Source organism: Cyprinus carpio, chromosome B3 (assembly GCF_018340385.1).
Source record: "Cyprinus carpio isolate SPL01 chromosome B3, ASM1834038v1, whole genome shotgun sequence".
NCBI classification, from domain to species: Eukaryota; Metazoa; Chordata; class Actinopteri; order Cypriniformes; family Cyprinidae; genus Cyprinus; species Cyprinus carpio.
Window position 1 is genome coordinate 37,077,443 of NC_056599.1, and position 19,994 is coordinate 37,097,436.

At 35.5% G+C, this 19,994-nt stretch overlaps 1 protein-coding gene across 2 annotated transcripts in view; it reads right to left on the reverse strand.

The window, feature by feature from the left end:
• LOC109078077 (protein kinase C alpha type-like) overlaps nucleotides 1-19,994 on the reverse strand; it is a 146,678-nt gene that overhangs the window by 32,826 nt on the left and 93,858 nt on the right. For both annotated transcript variants that reach the window (XM_019093384.2, XM_019093382.2), the window contains exons 4-7: nucleotides 10,788-10,899; nucleotides 9,599-9,727; nucleotides 787-943; nucleotides 579-713 (exon numbers count right to left, since the gene is read on the reverse strand). In XM_019093384.2, the coding sequence (XP_018948929.2) occupies nucleotides 579-713; nucleotides 787-943; nucleotides 9,599-9,727; nucleotides 10,788-10,800 (434 nt within the window). In that variant the 5' untranslated portion in view covers nucleotides 10,801-10,899. The remainder of the gene's footprint in view (nucleotides 1-578; nucleotides 714-786; nucleotides 944-9,598; nucleotides 9,728-10,787; nucleotides 10,900-19,994) is intronic.

The following is a 19,994-nucleotide window of genomic DNA, read 5'->3' on the forward strand; positions in this document are numbered from 1 at the left end:
GACTATTACATTTGCCTATATACATACATACACACACACACACATATATATATATATATATATTAAAACAAACAAACAAGCCCAACCCAGATGAGAAAAAGTAACGCAAAAGTAATGTAACAAATTACTTTCCATAAATGTAACTAACACAATCAGTTACTTTTTAGGGAGTAACACAATATTGTAATGCTTTACTAAATAAACTTTCCTCAACACTGCAGATATTCACTAAACTTATGACCAGACTTGTCTATAAGAATTGTGATTCTTATTAATATCTTTATTTATTGAACATTAGTGTCTTTTACTATATTGCAGTTGCCAAGATTTTTTTTATTATTCTACTCCATGTTGCACTCCAAATCATTGTAAAGCATGTCCTTTTATGGTTTATTGCCTGAATAAGAGCTGTAGTGTGAAAGCACCAATTTATCTCAAAATACAGGAATAACATGAATTTAATACAGTCACTGAATTAAAACAATTATCTATATATGCATTTAATCTACTTTACATTGAAAAGTATGTGAGAAAAACAACAGTTTGTTGTGTTTGTGGTGCCAGTGTGTTTGACTCACCAGCCACATAGAGGAGCTTTGATCAGCTCAGACACACCAAAGGACATGGAGCCCATGAAGTCATTACGGGTGGTTCTGTCCCAATCCCACACCTCCACAGACAGACGGCGCTCCTTATCCGATGGCTTTAACTTACTGCACACAAACATGCATGAGAAACCACATCTACAATGCCGTGAGAGTGTGTGTTTACCACTGACAGACTCACAAGATGAAGGACTCGTTCCAGGTGGGGTTGAGCGAGGAGCGGATGGTGCGGGTCTTCTGTTTGGTCTCATTCTTAGGGTCTGGGATGAGTTTGAGCTTCACATATGGGTCTGACAGACCATTGGGGTCCATGGGAATCAGATTTCGAGCCTCACCCACTGATTAAAAAGAAAGAAACCAAATCTCTTTAAACACCCAAATTTCAAACAACACTCAACACTCTTCAAACAAAAACAGAAACAAGAGAAAACGGTAACACTTCAGTATAGGGACCAATTCTCACTATAAACTAGCTGCTTATTAATATGCCTATTATTAACATATTGGTTGTTTATTAGTACTTATAAAGCACATATTCTTCACCACCACATTCTAGATCCCTACACAGGAACAGGAAGTGCCACCATCTCATCTATATTACTCATATTTTAAGTAAGTTTTCATAAGTACATTAGCAAGTTTACTGCTAAATGTTTCTCAGACAGCAACAAATAAGGTGAAGTAGCATTTGATCCTGTAAAAAAAAAAAATAATAAAAAAACAGCCTCTTGCAAAACAGGCTGCATTTCTATTAATGACCAAAAGGTGGAGACATGTCTCTTTAGTTTTCCTCACAGGAACATTAGGAAGCAACTTAAACAGAGCTCACTTTTTCAAATCTGAATGTGTGGAAAACATCGCTCAAACCCCTCTACTGAACAGAAAACTCATTCCCATGGTCTGACAGTGTTAGTGATAGTGGCCATTAATTAGACTCTCCACATCGCCTACACTTGGTAACTGACAGAGAGACGTCAACAAGAATCAAGGCTTTTCTGCGGCTGTTGCTTAGATACGACATCTACGAGGAGCGCCGTGCTCATCCGTTTGGTTCCTCTGGCTCTTCTGAGGCTTTTCAGATGGAATAAGATCCACCGCTGTTAATTCCAGCTGAATCTCCTTTTTATATGTTTTTAAACATAGTCTTCTGGAGATTATATTCATGCCAAAAGTTATCCCGAAAAAAAGAAGAATATCTTGTACATGTAATGACAGTCTGATTATGAAAACAGCATAATTAATTAATCATTCAAAGCAACTGCATTTGATTCACTAAAGTGTGTTCTATCAGTTGATCTGCTGTGTAGTTAAGGTTAACCCCTAAGTATTAAACTTTAGTGTCCAGTCTCACGCTGTTTGTCATGAATGATTCTTCAGATCATGTGGCTTGTTGTAGAGAGGAGTTTTGTTACTTTACTAAGCAATATCTGCTCAATACCTAAACTTAACAACTACCTTAATAACTATTAATAAGCAACAAATTAGGAGTTAATTAAGGCAAATGTTGTAGTTAATGGTTTGTTAATAGCAAGAACTGGACCTTAAAATAAAGTGTGACCAAACTGACAAGTAACACATTGAATTAAACATGACATTTTTGAAGTAGAAAAACTGAAATATTATTGTTCCAAAATGTACTCTAATAATCTTAGTTTATTTTTACAGTGTAGCATCATAATTCTTTCATCTTAGTTATTAATCCAGTGAGTTTGTTTGAGTTCTGAAGGCCAGAGTTGATATTTGGCATCAGCTCCTTAAGAGCGTTTAGATGAAAAATGCATTTGAATCTATGGCTGATAAAACTTTTAGAGATTTAATGAAATTATCATAATGTTTCCTCTTCATATTGCTGCTAGATTACTAGCAATGCTGCCCATATTATGTCATCCTAAACTTCAGTAAAACATATCTTACTGATGTTGACAGAGAGCAGCATGAATTCCTAAAACTTAATCTTCAAAGGCTATTTTTACATGTGGTTTTCCATGGATGCTCAAATTGCACGAATAGCCTGAGAAATTCAGATGTGCCGTTATATAACTGCCAAATGTCCAGTCCACGGCATCCTGGGTAATCTGATAATGCAGTCAGGTGAGCTTGTTTCTTCCCATTGTTTCAGCCAAGACTCCTCCATCTGACTTCAGCCCAGAATAAACAAACTCGCATACAATAACAGCAATAAATCTCAATTAAAACACTCGGTCGCATTTATCTTCTCTTTGCATTTGGTGTCTGTACGAGACACTAAACCTGCAAGAAATAGCCACAGAAAGCGACATGTATATTAAAGTACACAAACAGACACTGTTTCCAGAATAAAGAGATGAAACAATGCATAAAACTTTTCATGCCCACAAGTCCAATAATACCATGCATCTTCATACTCCCATTTGATGACCCATCAACACTACCTCGACCAGCATGTCACATCTATACTGTCAAAGGCCTGATCTAATATCTGGCAGCAAGAACAAAATGAGTCATAGACAAAATAAAACCACACAAAAGTATGGCAGGAAGTGAATTCCAACTGGCAGACACTAAATATCACCTATAGTCATCGCTTTAAATAATAACCACCACATTTCCATCCTCCGTGTGGAGCGAGAACACACCTCTGTTATAGCGCTTCCAGAATCCAGAGAGACAGAGGCTGATAAGACTGAGCCATACCTCAGGCAGGACCCACAGTAAGACTTACAACATCACTTGAGCCCTCCGTTACAAATGGGATCCATGAGGGAAGCAGTGATAGGGACCACCAACGTTTTAAGCTGTGGCCAAAGCTTGGGGGAAGGTGTGTGTGTGATTGCTTATGTAATAAAACCCTCAAAGAAGACAAACAGACTCCAGAAGTTCAGGTCTACAGAGAGCAATCAGAACCAGTGCCAGGTCTAATATGCAAAAATGCAGGTTCACATCACAAGCAAAATGCCATAAACCGCATGTGAAAGGACTGTACTTCTAAGTGAAAACCCTGTCAAAAATCAAAAATCACTATGGATTGCAACCAAGTTTTAGACTATAGAGCAATATCTAGCTGAAAAAAGGAACAAAAGAAAAAAAAACATTACCATTCCAAAGTTGGATGACAGTAAGATTTTTTAAAACATTTTAAAAGAGGACTCTTATGAGCACCAAAGGTGCATTTATTTGATTGATAATACAGAATGACCATTTAAAATGTTTTGTTTTATATATTTAAAAATGGAATTTATTCCTTTATTTGATTACTTCAGTCTTCAGTGTCACATGAAGTCATTCTAATATGCTGATTTGCTGCTCAATAAATATTTCCTATTTTCAATAATTTCTTATTATCAGTTGTGCTGCTTAATATTTTTCTTAAAAAAAAATAGAAATCCTTTGTAAAGTTATAAATACCTTTTTTGACACTTTTGATTAATTTAATGTGTTCTCGCTTTAAAAAAAAACATACTGACCCCAAAGTTTTAAAGGGGTCATAAACTGAGAAAACAAAATTCGCTTGATCTTTTGACATACGAGGTCATTGTACCATAAAAACATCCTGTAAGTTTCAGAACTCAAACTCTCTCTTTAGTCTAAAAACAGCTTATATTGAAGCCAGTCTGCCAAAATGACAGCTTGTGGAATGAAGCTCTATGCCTGCTTCTACATCACTGCCTGTTTAGCCCCGCCCACGATTCTACATCACTGCCAGTTTAGCCATGCCCACCGATCCGTGCATGTCATGTAAATAAAGAGAGAGTTGAATGCAGGTCTATGCAGAAACCAAACGATAAAGATGGTTTTAAAGACAAAAGGATGCAGTGCCAAGTTGTGGAAAAACAGTGTTTGCATTGCTTTCCTTCTGATCCTTAAATTAGTAAAGAGTGAATGAACTATATTTTTAATGAAGATCCAGACTGCGTCAGTTGTCTCTTCTTACAGATCGTTTGATATGTACTTATGCGTTTTAACCTAAATCAAAGCAGCGTCCATCAGTGAAGGATGTCAAACATACACAACTACTAGCCAATAATAGCAGTGGGCATTTACTTCTGAGTCTACAAACCACCACACCAGATCCAAACAGAACATTCTGAATAAAAACATTAAAAAAATAAAACAAATTACCTAAAACATCATGTTTTTAATGTGAATTTTTTTTCGTAGGCAGAGAAAAAAAGAAAAAGTCTACTGCAACAGTAAAACTATCACCAATATAAGACACCTCCAGCTTGTGTCAGTCCTGCTGCACTGATCGAGAGTTTTAGATAATATACAGGCAGGAAGTTGCCAGCCCCATGGGAAATTTGCCTCTGTGGCAGACGCCGTGGGACATACTTCTTTACATCAGGTATCTGGTGCTCCACATCACAACCGACAGAAGCAACTATAGAAGAATGACCTGCTGACAAGATCTTAAACCAACATGAATTTCCATGCTGGTCCAGACTGGTTTATGCTGGTTTGATACTAGTAGCTGAATAGTCTTTCTGTTGAAGAAAAAAGTGAAAAATGTGAAGTTTAAGTCTAATAAAACTGGTTGACCAAACACTTCCAGTTAGCAATTCTTGTTTCAACCACTTGTTTAATATCTAATAAAAGTGTGTCGCCTTCAAAAACCTGTTTAAATGATGATCAATATTTAACTATCAGGCTAATACCTTGCACTGAAAAGCATGACTGAAGAAATGATGACTAATGTAGTGTAAATTGGGATGACTGAATGGTTCAGCCAAGTTCACAAAACCACTTTCGCACCAACCATATTGACAGATCCGAGACATCTGATGCACTCAGGTCTGCACCGAAAGCATCTTAGAGTGTGAGTAAAAAGAGGAAACCCAGCCTGAGGGTGTATTTGTGCGTGTTTGTTGTGTGCAGAACATGTGCACATGGATGCTGCTGTGTTCTTGGCTGGACAAATTTAATCAAGTTCACCTCAGAGCAGTGAACTCACAAACCCCATGAAGAACCCAATCATATTATTTACAGCTCCCGGCAGATGACCTCTCCAGACACAACAAACGAGTGTTAATACTTCCCTTGAATCCAGCTAATGATTATTTTGATGGGCAACACTTTAGTATAGGGACCAATTTTTACTGCTTGCTGCTTATTAGCATGCCTATTAACATATTGTCTGTTTATTAGCACTTATAAAGCACATATTCTGCATGAGCATATTCTACATCCCTAATCCTGCCCAATACCTAAATTAAACAACCTTACTAACTATTAATAAGCAGCGAATTGGGAGTTTATTGAAACAAAAGTCATAGTTATTGGTTTGTTAATATTGGACCTTAAAATAAAAGTGTGACCTAATGCTCACAATTCAAAACTTTGGCCTATAACCATGTACTCCTGTCCAGTTAACAGAAGTGTAAGCTCTCCTTGTGTCCTTTTCAAAATCTATGGACATTTTTAATGGATAATAAATATTTGAATAATAAAGTGTAAAGAATGATAACTATAAAGATAACGATAAAGATATAGCTCAAAAAATCGTTCTCAATAGCAAGAGTCCACACCACGACTATAATGATAAAGGCACAGAGAAACGATATCGTTAGAATCATTTTCAATGCGATTTTTTCCAGCTGATAAACAATAAAAACATTGACGCCCAATCAGAATCAATCCTGATATAACGAGCTAGAGCATTTAAGCGGCAAACGAGCGTGCACTTAGAATAAACAGATGATATCGTCCACTGGTGTGGACGCTAATATCGTTATCTTTATAGTTAATTTTAACATTCATTTTTTCCATGACCAAACTGTACTAGTCTATAGAATCATTGCTCTTCCAATCATAACTTTTTTTTTTTACTTAAATGTATAGTAGCAAAACAATCTGTTTAATTTTAAAAGGATGGTTCTCTCAAAAATGAGAATTCTGTCAACATTCATTTCAAACCCATAAGATTCATCTTTAAAACACGAATGAAGTTATTTTTAATAAAAACTGAGAGCTTTATCAATCTCCTGAACATCCAGGTAATCAAAAGTTTCAAGCTCTAAGAAGGTCATAAATGCCTCATAAAAGCAATTCATATGAAGATATTTTGTTTCCACATGCAAATCAATCACATCGCTTCATAAAATTGGGATTAAATCACATGGATTACTTTTACGATGCTTTTATGACCTTTTTGGAGCTTGCAACTTTTGATTGACTAAACTTTTAATAGATTAACAGAAATCGTCTAGGTTTTCTGAAGAAGAACAAATGTTTTATGGGTTTGGAAAAACATAATTGTGAGTAAAAGAACTATCCTGAGAAGATATAAAACACAACTAAAAAACAAATGAAACTAATGTCTTTCTGTGTGTGTTTGTTTGTGTGTGTGTGTGTGTTTGTGTGTGTGTGTGTGTGTGTGTGTGTGTGTGTGTGTGTGTGTGTGTGTGTGTGTGTGTGTGTGTGTGTGTGTGTGTGTGTGTGTGTGTGTGTGTGTGTGTGTGTGTGTGTGTGTGTGTGTGTGTGTTTGTGTGTGTGTGTGTGTGTGTGTGTGTGTGTGTGTGTGTGTGTGTGTGTGTGTGTGTGTGTGATGAAAGAACCCTTGACTAACATCATCAAGTGCAATTCAGGGGGAAATAAAATGCAACAGTATAGAATATGGCTCCTTTATCACTATAATCACAATTTATGATTTTTAATAACTGTAGAATTCAGATGTGTACAGTAACTATCAGTGGATCAGTGTGAAGGCCCTGCTTGACTTCAGCATGTCTGTGTCTGTAAGGTCAGAGATAAGCAGAGATGATATTCTCACAGCAGGGAAGAGGTGCCAGTTCACAGGAATGTGTTCACTGGAGCAAGAGTCTCTGAGCGGCCACAGGCTGGCATAGCCTACATGTCTCCTCCTCCACATAAACCCCACCAACACACCAGCCGGGCATCAGGCCAGACATCTGGCACTTAAGCTCCCTCATACCTGCTGCCTGCCCGTGTCCTGCTGTGACCCTGAGTTCTCCACACACACACACACACACACACACACACACACACACACACACACACACACACACACACACACACACACACACACACACACACACACACACACACGCTCAATCTCTAAACCCACTCAACCCTCAACACATGACCAACCATGATAGCTTAATGCTAACTGGCAGTTTGTGGGAAAACAGCATCAAAGTATTATAAAATCGGAGTAATAAGACTAATGTGAACTTGCAAGGATCATGCAAACATATAAAAATAGAATCATATTATGCGAATTATACTAATAATTTAGAAACATTAAAACGACAAGGACTATTTGGATAATTATCATTTTTGGACTAAACAAATTTCATGTTCAGAGCTTAACGCATAGGGCCAGATTTGAGCCAAACTACTGTCATGGTTTATTTAAGAAACTTAGTGAAACATTAGTGATGAACAGGAGTAGACACTATTATTTTAGCAGCTGACCTTACTGCATATGCATTTGCAGGAGAATATTTGGTCACACTTTATTTTGAGGACCAATTCTCAGTATTAACAAACCATTAACTATGAATTTTGCCTCAATAAACTCCTAATTTGCTGCATATTAATAGTAAGGTAGTTTAAGTTTAAGGGATCTAAAATATGATCATGCAGAATAAAGCATTTAAATGTGCTTTCTAAGTAGGCTACTAATAAACAGCCAATACGCTAGTAATATGCATGCTAATAAACAAGTAAATAATAAATCATGCAACGTGATTTACTAAGCTTTGCAGTAGTAATTTACTGGTACTTGCACCAGTATTTAAAGCCCAAATACAAACACCCAAATGCATGTCTTAACCCGTTTTGCACTTGGCTACTCACCGCTTATTTACGCACCTATCATCATACCCCCTCTCTCGGTAGATTGCGTTGGTCTTTATGGAAATGAAATGGCTGTGTCTGTGTTTTTTAATTTGCGCCATGACAGTAGATGAGCCGCTGGACTTTTCACTCCTATTGGTGCTATTATGTGATTGCTATCTCACGCTAATTTGCCGTTTAGTAAACTTTCTACTTACCAGTCATTCTACTACTTGCTCAGGCAAACAAACAAACAAACAAACAAACAAAAAACAAACAAAACAAAACAAACAAACAAAAAAAGTTTAACAAATATAAAGTTTAAACATTATTAAAGATAAGTAAACAGTCAGTAATAAAATAAGAACAATAAACAAATTACAAGCAACAGCACAAATAAATATAGACCAAAGACAAATTAAATAAACAGTGCTTTAGGTCTTTTAAGAGTATGTTTAAGAGTAGTATTTAGGTAAGAAATGCTTCAGAAAAAAGACAAATAGCATTGCGTAGTCTTCACTGTATAAATTAAATGATGTTTTGCAACTAAATGTCAACTATGAGTCATTAGAGTATTAGTAGAATATCTGCTATCAATTTATTTTGATACTCCCCAACAGATATTCTACTGACTATATACGTAAATAACTTTGAAAGTACATATCAACTTATTCTAACCCTAACCATAACCAATACTAATAACTGTTAGTTGATATATAGTTGCAAAATTAGTAGAATGCCTAAAGTGTTTTAATCAAAATAAAGTGTAACTTTAAAAACAGATTAATCTATATAAAAATCTGCAACAGTTATTCCATCAAGAGCACAGTGAATGTGTGTGTTTTATTTTTCTTTAGTTATTTGTTTAACATTAAGAACATAGACAACAGCAGGCATATTAGGCTGCTGTCACTTTAAGACCTAATTCACAAATCCAATAAATTGGCACATATCTGATTTTCTTCAAACTGTTTACATACAAGATCCATAACTGACTGTGTGCCAAGATTGGGATCTTTTCATTATTTTGTGTGTATTTGTCTGGATCAAGTGTGCTGAGACATGAAAAAAAAAACAAAAAAAAACTAAATTTAGTACTCACATGATTTCTGAGAGATGGCTTTTTGTCTGTGCATTTTAGGTAAGCAGTAATATGACTATATAAAATCTTTCAGGCAGATACAAGACAAGGATATTCCCAGTGCATGCCGGATGCTGACCTGTGACGTGAAGTCTGTCTCCGCTGACCTCGATCTTGAGGAAGAGTCTTCCTCTGCGTTCAGTGTGGTCGGTCCCGCACAGACTTGGCACATTCATCACACACTGCTTATGAACGTTCATGTCACAGGCTGAAAATAAGAAAGAGAAACATCTGTAAACACTACAGGATTAGACATAATAAAGTCAACATGAAATGACATTCACAACCCAGTTCCCTTCCACACTGTTTTCAACAGAACAGGGCAGTCAGTGTATATACTGTAGGGCTTGACTGAATCTATTGGGAATTGATTAAATTGTTATACGTTGTCTATATCCACAACAGTCGATTAGACATAAATGCTCCCTTCTTTTGCTTGAAAATTTCCCTGCCCAGGCTTATTGGAAATACAAGCTTCTACTTATATTTCTTTACCTTTATGTATGAATCACTGCAGTTTATAGTTGAAATGATCACTAAGTGCAGTAAAACTTTGACAACTTTTATATCTTTTCACACAAAGTATGATTTACAGGGCCAGAGTTCAATTAAGATGTCTAATCAACAACTTTTTATTTGTATGAACAAAGCTCCTTCACATTATGAAAACCTTTTATCCTTTGAATAACATGCACTGATGAATTGCTCACATAAGACATGGAATTTGTATTTTGAAAGGTGAACATGATGTTTTTGCTTGGAAAGGTGTATCAATATGGCTTTTGCTATTGGACAGCAGCACCAGGCTGGCGCCAGAGAAAGTGTGTGTGTACCATGCTGAGGCTGAAGTTGATATGTGGTAACAGAAAATCGCTGTGGTGTGTCGTCTCAGAGAGGTGTGGATGAGCAGATTGCATAAATGTAATTACAAACATGCTGTTATTCCCACATAAATTACTTCAATCTGTTCTCGTTAAAATCTGTGATAACATTCCCATTAGAGCCAGAGCGCTCGAGAGGAACAGGAATGTTCTGGTTCAAATGCAAAATACAAAATCTAAGCACATTTGACCTCATAATGGACAAAAAAAGCAGAAACAGATGAATTTTGTAGGCCTAAGGCAGGAGCTGCCCTTTTATACTGATCTGAGGCCAGTTCCTTTTTATTTTGTTACAGGCTTCATCAAGATTTGGTTTAGAGAAGATGGTCTTGCAAGAGTGCAAAAGGGCGATTTCCACCCTGTGCATGATGGGAGGTTCTTACTCACTGTCACATTTCATCCCCTGGTGGATGAGGCCATACAGCAGCGATCCGCAGTGGTCGCAGAAGGTGGGACTGCCGTAGCTGTGGATCTTGAACTTGTGCTTGCTTCTGGGATCCTGCAGAAAAGTGGAAAAGAGAGGAATCATGCACAGCTGGACTAATGAAAGAGTTCATGGACAGTCTGATGCAACCCATGCGCTACAAGGATGATGATGGAGATGATTTTTGTAGGTCAAGAAACAAGAAAGCTTTTTGCACTTATGTTTCCATTGTCCTGAAGTCAATAGGTTTTTTTAATAGGCTTTTTCAACTTCCAGAAGACACGGTGCACAGGCTTATCAGTCCTGTACTCAGAGTTCTACAAAAAAAAAAAAAAAAACTAATTCTGAGCAAGAAACTAATTAGGTTATGACACATGGAAGATATTCTGAGTTTTAATTAAGATACATCGAAGCAAGTTCATCTTTTTCATCATACGAACAAAGCAAACTCCGATTTTATAGTGAAAACCAGTTTTTGATTGTGTATACAGAGTAGAGGGTTTTATATTTCCTGCATAAAGTGAAACTGCTGCTTGCTGGTACTAAACTAAACACTGCTAAGGTGTTGTGGGTGGTTGCTTTTTCCACCCATTTTATCATGTGCTAGTTTAAAATCGTAAGTATGAGCAATAGTAACAGTGATGCTTGACTTAGCAAACAGCACTAATAATCAAAATCTTGCATGTGCCTCATTGAAATTGGGAGGAGCGTCAAGGTGACCGTCAACTGTGGACTAAAAAAAAAACTAAAGCAGTTACCTAACAGAGGCTGACCGTGACAGCAGGTCAAACGCTTTGCTGTGGCTTCTGTCCAGAAGCAGGAAGTTAATCATAAGTCTGAGGGGTTATTTCACTGGGCAATGCAAATAGGGCAACCAATTAATCTGTCTCTGAGTGGTCTGAAATTAATGAGAATGTGAATGTAGTTGAGGGGGTCTTGAGTTTTCCCATAACTGAACCATTAATCTGACATTAATAAAGAGCTGTCAGACTCTGGTTTAACTGCACATCAGTACTGCAAGGGAATGCTGAGTCAAGTATCACTGTTAGGAAGCTTTTCTATTTCTGTAACAGGAACTAGATCATCCTACAGCCAATTCAGCAAATTAATGTTAGCTATATCACAGCAAAAAATGATTTTCTTACTTAATATTTTTGTCTTGTGTTCCATTACAAATATCTAAACATTCTTGAAACAAGATACATTTACTTGAGTTGAAAAAAGACTTAAGACATTAAAGAAATAAAAAGATTTTATATATATATATATATATATATATATATAGATATATATATATATATATATATATATATATATAATATATATATATATATATAAATTGTGTTTTTTTGCTTAAAACAAGAAAAAAAATGCAGATATTTTCCCCTTGTTTTAAGCAAAAACTAACAAAATTTTGATCACTTTGTTTTTCAGAAAACGAGACTTAATATCTTCTGTCATTTTGCTCTTTCAAGTTAATATATTTAGATCCAAGAATGTTTAGATATCTGTAATGGAAAACAAGACAATAACACCAAGATTTATTTTTTATTTTTTTCAGTGTAGCTAAACAAATGCGTTTCCCATTTTTAAAAAGGTTGCCAGCCGCCACCAGCATTTTCACAAAAGTTTCATGGTTATTTTGTTGTATGAATATCTGAACAGGCAATATTTCAACAGAAAAAGCAAAATTTTTCAACAAAAATCTGCTTGCTCAGTCCTGTATCACTTCCTGGGTCGACTCTTTCTGGACTTACATATGCCATTGTTTTTTTTCTGCTTCTTTTTTGCCTGTGTTTTGTCCTGGAGATTGTGTATTCTTTTAGAAAATATGTAATGCCCCCTACTCTATAACAGTAAAATGACATTTCTGTCAATAGTGAGGAAAGAGTTAAGGGTTAACACTTGAAACCTTAGGCTTCACAAATTAGCCATGGTGGGTACACACAGTTGAACACGCAAAAAAAAAAAAATTGAGGTGACACTGGTGGCCTCCATTCTGATTAGCTGCCTTTGAGTCAGGCTGCACAGGTTTATATCAGTCCACCGAGAAACAAAGTCATGTTTACAAGTTCTCATTTCACAGTTTTCTTTGAGGTATTAATTAGCCTTGAAATATTGAGTCCAACAGTATTCGACTTTGTTTTCAGAGTTCTGTCTATGCAGGAGAATTATTACCCATTATTATACAGAATGCTGCACTATTATTCAAAATAGTTGCCGTGTTCTTTGCTGCACATCTATTATTTCTGGTATTAATGAATAAATATCAGAATTATCTGCCCCTCAACATCGCATAAAAAATAAAAGATGATCACTGAATGCCGGATCTAACTTTTCCTTCTTCTGTTCTTCTTTGACAGTTCCTTCGATGATCACTGCTGAGTTGGTTTGTGTCAGATAGTTTGTTGGCTGTATTATTTACTGTGTGGTAATTTTACATGCAAGTCATTCTACCCATATTGTATACATATACACAGCGGGTAAAATAAGAATTGAACACTTCACAATTTTTCCCAGTTAATATGTGTTTGACGTAAATGTTATGCCTCTTGATATACTGTGATGCTGTCTCCCGGCACGACCAGACAAAACCAATAAAATCCATTACAAACGAGGCATTTGTTGCATCCAGTGGGGACATAATTACTGATTATAATGACTTATACTGTCTTTTTACGCATTGTGTTGCGTATCTCACTGCGTAAACATAAAACAATATCTGCATTTGTGATCAGAGAAATGACAAACAACAAGCCCTACTCTACACTGCTCAAAACTCACTGTTGAATCATCAGTGACAAATTCTTTAAATATTAAAACGTACTTACAGGCTGTGAGCCAGAAGCGCCAGACAGTCCTTGGAAAGTTGGAATTGCCCCCCTTTATATAAACAGCCTTTGTGCACAGAAGCATTGTAGGCTACTGGTTCAGGAAACAGTCATCATCCTCCGTAAAATGCGCTGCACACATCTGAATATTTTGGTTGAACTGTTCTGAAACAGTGTTGAAATACAACTTAACCACTGATTTCTAGTTGTGTCATCTTTTGGAAGGCCAAATAAAGTAGTTTCGCTTTCACTTCGAAACACAGCGTCTTCATGACATGGCAGCAGCAGCAACAGCGAGAATAAAAGTTACACCTTCTTTCTTTGCATGAACATTTGGGTGTTATGCAAATCTTCCCACATTGTGCCGTAGACATGTGGGGCTTGTTATAACGAGCTGTTTTAGGTAGGCGTGGTTGACTTTTAACTTTTATAAAGAATATTTCTTTGGGTTTGAGACTTTAGTCTTTGCAACTTTACAGATCTTCTTTATGCACCAAGAGCTTGTAACACTCCAAAGAGAAAGGAGAAATTTAAATCGCATCATATGACCCCTTTAATTTCTGAATTTATTTGTTTTGTTTTCTTTGTATGTATGGATTACTTGGGTTGTTACCGACATCTTAAGTCAACAGCACCTTTAGAAATATATTTACTGAGAAAAATGGTGACGTGTCCAATACTTATTTTACCCGCTATATACTATATATTACATATATTACATACTTTTTTCCGCTCAAACCAAATGTAGTTCACCCAGCAGACAGCCTGTGATTTCAAACTAACTTCTTCCTGTCTAAATCCTGACCAGAATGACCTGCAAAGTGCAAAAGACTTCAAGTCAACAGTCAAAAGCTTAGCTATGCAAGACTTGGTTTTACATACACTATTGTAAATATGTATAACTAGAACTAAAGCAGAAATGCAGTGTAATAATTGCCATTCCAGGTACTGCGATTTCTAAAGAGCAGAAAATGAGTAGCTGTGTTCAGATCAACCTCGTATAGTGTGCTATTTCCTCCAGACAGCTTTTGTCACCCTGTCTAATACTAATTGAAAAGGCCAGAGTGCAAGCAAAGCAAAGCAGATGCAGTCTGTGTGCCGGCCTCCTGGCCAATGGAGGAGCGTGTAATGAAAACAAACAGTGGACAGACCCCAAGAACCCCGTGATTGGCACAGAATGAGTCACTGAAGCGCTCTAATTAGTACCTTGGCATCTTAAATAGCATTTGGGCTATTTTTTCCCTGTTGCTGGCTAGTCTCAAGCTGCTGCAGCAGAATTATGGCACAGTATCAGCTTTCGATGGCTGCATCCCAATTTCCATACTTCTACTATGCACTAAACATATTTACTTTGTTGGTGATGGGAAAGGACATAGCTCTGAGCAGATGGTGAGACAGTAAACCAGTACTGGGACACACTACTATGATAGCACCTCTTTGTTATGTACTGCTTGTCAAATTTTGCATCTACCTATTACATAAAAATTTTGGTAACACTTTAGTTTGGGGACCAATTCTCACTATTACCTAGTTGCTTATTAGCATGCATATTACTAGAATATTGGCTGTTCATAAGTACTTTATAAAAAGCATATTAATGTCTTATAATACCTGACCATATTTTAAACCCTTTAACCCTACTACACTTAACAACTACCTTACTAACTATCAATAAGCAGCAAAATAGGAGTTTATTGAGGCAAAAGTCATATGATTAATAGATAGAATTGGTCTCTAAACCGAAGTGTGACCAAACTTTCATTTTTTTATGTTTATACATTTCAACAAGTCAACATGTATAACAGCATTCAGAATGTCAGCTGAAAAGTGAAGTTGTTTAAAGTGTTACCCCTATTGTGGGTAATGAAGGGTTCATATTTTGGTTTGGGAGTCCCCAACAACAGGCTGACATGCATGTAAGCTCAAAAAACACTTTCATTGTCTTATAATAGGCATTTATTTTTACCTTTATTGCTCAACGACTCCCAAATGATTCGCTCAGTGTGCTGCTTTGTGTACACCTTTACCAACTCTAATCTAATCTGTATAGAATGATCCGACTCATCCCAATTTCATCACAATACTATAATGCAACATAAAAAAAAAATGCTTTTGAGAGCACAGCTCCTCTTTCTAACAGCGTTACCAGGCAAACCGCTATTCTTACTGCCAAAAAAGTCACATATAGTCAAAAAAAAAAAGAATCATCATTTATACACACAAAAGCGAAAAAAAAACCAACAAGTGGGTGGGCAATATGCTAAAGTTTCATGTTGATGTCAACATGAAACGGCTTGGGATTCGTTTTAAAAACGACTCTTTTCAATGATTCAGAGTTGACTCTTTCTTTTGAGAGATAATAATAAAGTGCATGAATCTGCTGCGGCAGCCTCAGCTTCACATTTTTTGCATCTTTGTATAATTGAAAAAGATGAAAAAAAAAAATGCAGTTCAAGGTTTGGAACAGAGCCAACGGAACAGAGCCAACTGAAGACATTTTCATTCCAGTCCCAGAGATTTCATCATTCTGTGTGCACAGTAAGTAATATTTCATGTAATACAATACAATTTATTATAGTGAATAGTTTTTTCGCTCTATAAAGAATATAATATGCTCTAGTTCAGAACGAGTCTTTGGGATAAATTCCACAGCAACCAACGGTCACATCACACACAAATAAAACAAATATTACATTTTTATGTGACAAAATGTATTTTTAAGATATTTTTAGATTAAAATGTAGTTTTATAAACTTAAAATATGCTGTTTATTTATAAAGATAGCACCTATTTAAAAAAATTGCTTAAGTGCTTTCAGAGATGCTGACGTTAGCTCTAGGCCGCATCAGCTGTTGTCACCTAACTTTAGCTTTACCACAGCCAGTCCTTCGGTAATCTGCTGTCTTCTAATGTGGTTAAACATGAGATATAAATAGTTTTGGATGGGTAATCTTTAATCTTCTTTATTTGTTCTAGAGCAGTTTGTTTTGTTGGTGGGTAAGGTAGTGCAAGTAGTGGCAGCCTGTTGGGGGATGCAGGGGAGGCACAGCTTCTCAAATTTTGAGGTGAAAATGGGAGGAGGACGATTTAATGTTGATAAAATTCAGAATTCATTTCAGTTCATGTCTCAGAATGTATTTTGGCTGGGGGAGAGTTGAGCTCTTGTGCCTCCATTGGTAAAAAAGACAGAAAAACAACGGGATGAAAATGCACTCTGTGTGAACAGCCTCCAATCGTTATGGTTTGCGTGCAGGGGTGGCTTTCCGTATGGCAGAGTATGGCAGTTGCCATACCCTAGCCCAGTCAGGTGTGCCGTGAAAAATTATCCAGACTTCATATCGCTATTATAATTCGTCATTATTATTTTAAATCAGAGGGTTTTAAAAATGTTTAACCAATGACAAGCAGCTTGTCAGTAAAACTTCGTAACACCATTGGATCCTCAAGCTCGCCGTGAAACCTCGTAACTTCACTCTATTCAGATTGACAGATCTCCACTTTTTCGCAATACAAGGGTAAATATGTTTGAATAGTACAGTGTTTTCTTTACTCAAACACTGTATATGTCTGTAAAGGCTAATGTTTTTGTGTGTTTGAAAAGAGGAGAAGTAGGTTTTTGCCATCTAGCCAATATAACTTGGGCTACTTTTGTACGTTTTAAATATCCTGTGTATAAGCGCTTCATTTGAGATTTTGGCCAAGTGTATTAAACAACAAGAAAAACTAAGCGCCCATATACAGTAGCTACAATAAACGTTATAACCTGTAAAAGTTGATGGAAGCATAATGCCATGCACTTGCTGCCTCAGATAACTGCCTCAGTTACAGCCATTCCAATGTTTATAGATTAAACTAATTATCAAATCTGTAATATTTACAGACAAGTGATGTCCATATAAAGAAAGAGACCATCCTCAGTGCTTTTTGTATCTATCGTGGTGAGGATGAGAGATCCCTGGTGAAGGAATACATGGTGAGTTTTTTTTGGATCATAAAGTAATACTTCATCCAAAAGTTAAACAAACATTTAGTGACAAGAAAAAGTATGGGAGACCTTCGTAATTGGTTGGTTTTCTGCATTAACTGATCATAAAATTTAATCTGATCTTCATTGAAGTTACAACTATCTGCAAACTCAGTATGGTTAAGCCATCCTCAAATCTGGCCCACAAGATTCACTTTCCTGCTGAGTTTAGCTCTAATCCTTATCAAACACAGTTTCAATTCAGTGTAAATATTGGCTGCGTATCAGTTGCTTTAATTTGCATTTGGGAACGCAACATTCATCATTACGATCATTTATAAATCTGTTGTTGTTTACAAAGAGAAGTTTCACTGTCAGATGATCCTTCAGAAATCATTCTAACAGACTGATATGCTGCTCAAGCAACATTTACTGTTTATTATAATCAATGTTAAAACAGTTTTTGCTGCTTAACATTTTTGTGGAAACTGATTAATTAAATTAAATGAAATGAAATTAATAATTATTTTCATAATACATGAAATTAATGAAAAGTAAGTGAAGAGTAAAGTCATTTAGTGTTTCAATGGATTTCAATTTAATAAATGCCTTAAATTTAATATATTTTATATATATTAAATTTAATATGTGAACATTGATAAAAAATAAAAAAAAAACTTTTTTGAGCAGCAAAATCAAATTGTAATGATTTAAAGGTTCATTTGCAAATGAAAACGAGTAATGATGCTTAAAAATCAGCTTTGATCACAGCAATCAATAACATTTTAGAATCTTGAAATATATATATATGTATTGCTGTTTTTAGTTTTTTTGAACAAATAAATGTGCCTTGATAAACAGAAGAGAAATTATTTCAAAATAATTAATGTAATGTGTCCAAACTTTTGGCAGGTATTTTAATAATAATTCTATTATATTATATATTATAAAATTATCAAGAATATTGTGCTGCTTTTACTTTTTTTTTTCAGGACAATAGTATGTATTATTACAATATAAGACATATCTTTAATGTGATAAAATATATATATATATTTTTAAATAAGTTTTGGGGCATGGCTCGGGGGCATGGCCAGATTTTCCTGCTTTTTTTGTCGCTAGCTGATCACATGCCTGTATTCTTTTTTTAAAAAAATTAGGCTAGTATTACTTGTTTAGATGTTGACACTGGTGATGAGAATTATGAAATTTCTATGGTATCAAAAATTGTAAAATTATAAAGACCTTATTTAAAGCAAAAAGTAACCATATCGTGATATTGTTATTGTAAAAAAATTACTCATATTGTGATTTAAGATTTTGGTCACGTCGACCAGCTCTAATTACACCACACAAACTGATTACACTGGCAATGCCTCTCTCTCTATTCTCAGTCGATCTTTAATATATACTGTAGTATATATTGCAAAAACTTACCTTAAAAAAAAAATATAATAAATTCAATGAATAATTTTTTATCAGTAATAAACAAGTAATTTAAGAGGAAGTAACATAATTAAAAAGGGCCGAAATTAATTTTTTTTATACTAAGGTAACTAAATAAAATTGATTAAGTTCAACTAAATTAGTTTAAATTTAGATTGAATCAATTGATTGCAACCACTTACCTTAAAAAAATGTATTAAATTCAATGAATTTTTTTTTTTCAGTGTAGTTATGAAACAGAAATTGTCTTTCCTTCATTACTGTGATATATACGTGTGATACACCTTCTTTAATGAGAGAAAAAAAAGAAGGACTTGATTTCATCTACCAGAAACTGATTGGATTGTCGTTGTTTGCTAATGTAAAATGGTACAATCTCATGTGAGGGACCAACTCGATCTCATGAGATAACTATTTCACTGGTGGCAATTTTGTATGAATACATACAAAAACTTTGTTTTTAACTCCAACCCTAAACATAACTGTTACTGGGCTGTAAACACAATGTACAAAAATGTATAAATGAGAGGTATGAATTAATCAAATTAACCACCAATACAATTCAATGTAAAATAGTTACGAATTATCTAGATATTGTATTGGCGTAAAAGGTAGCTGGAGAGATTATTGCTCAGCATTAGCAGTTAATATGTCATTTTTTTGCATCAATCTTAATTAAATATGTCAACACATCAAGTAAACTGTGCCCCTGAACACACTACACAGGGACAGTGAAATAATAAATCAATAAATCATTTTATACAGAGCCTTTAAACAGCATTCAAAATAAAGCAACTAGCAGTTGTTGTTTTTTTATGCATCCAGCCAATCGAGTAAAAAATGTCTTTGGACAGTTCATCATGCGGAAGCAAGCAACAGTGAACTTCTGCACTCCATATCTTCGAGGTTAATAGAGGCCTGCACCTCTC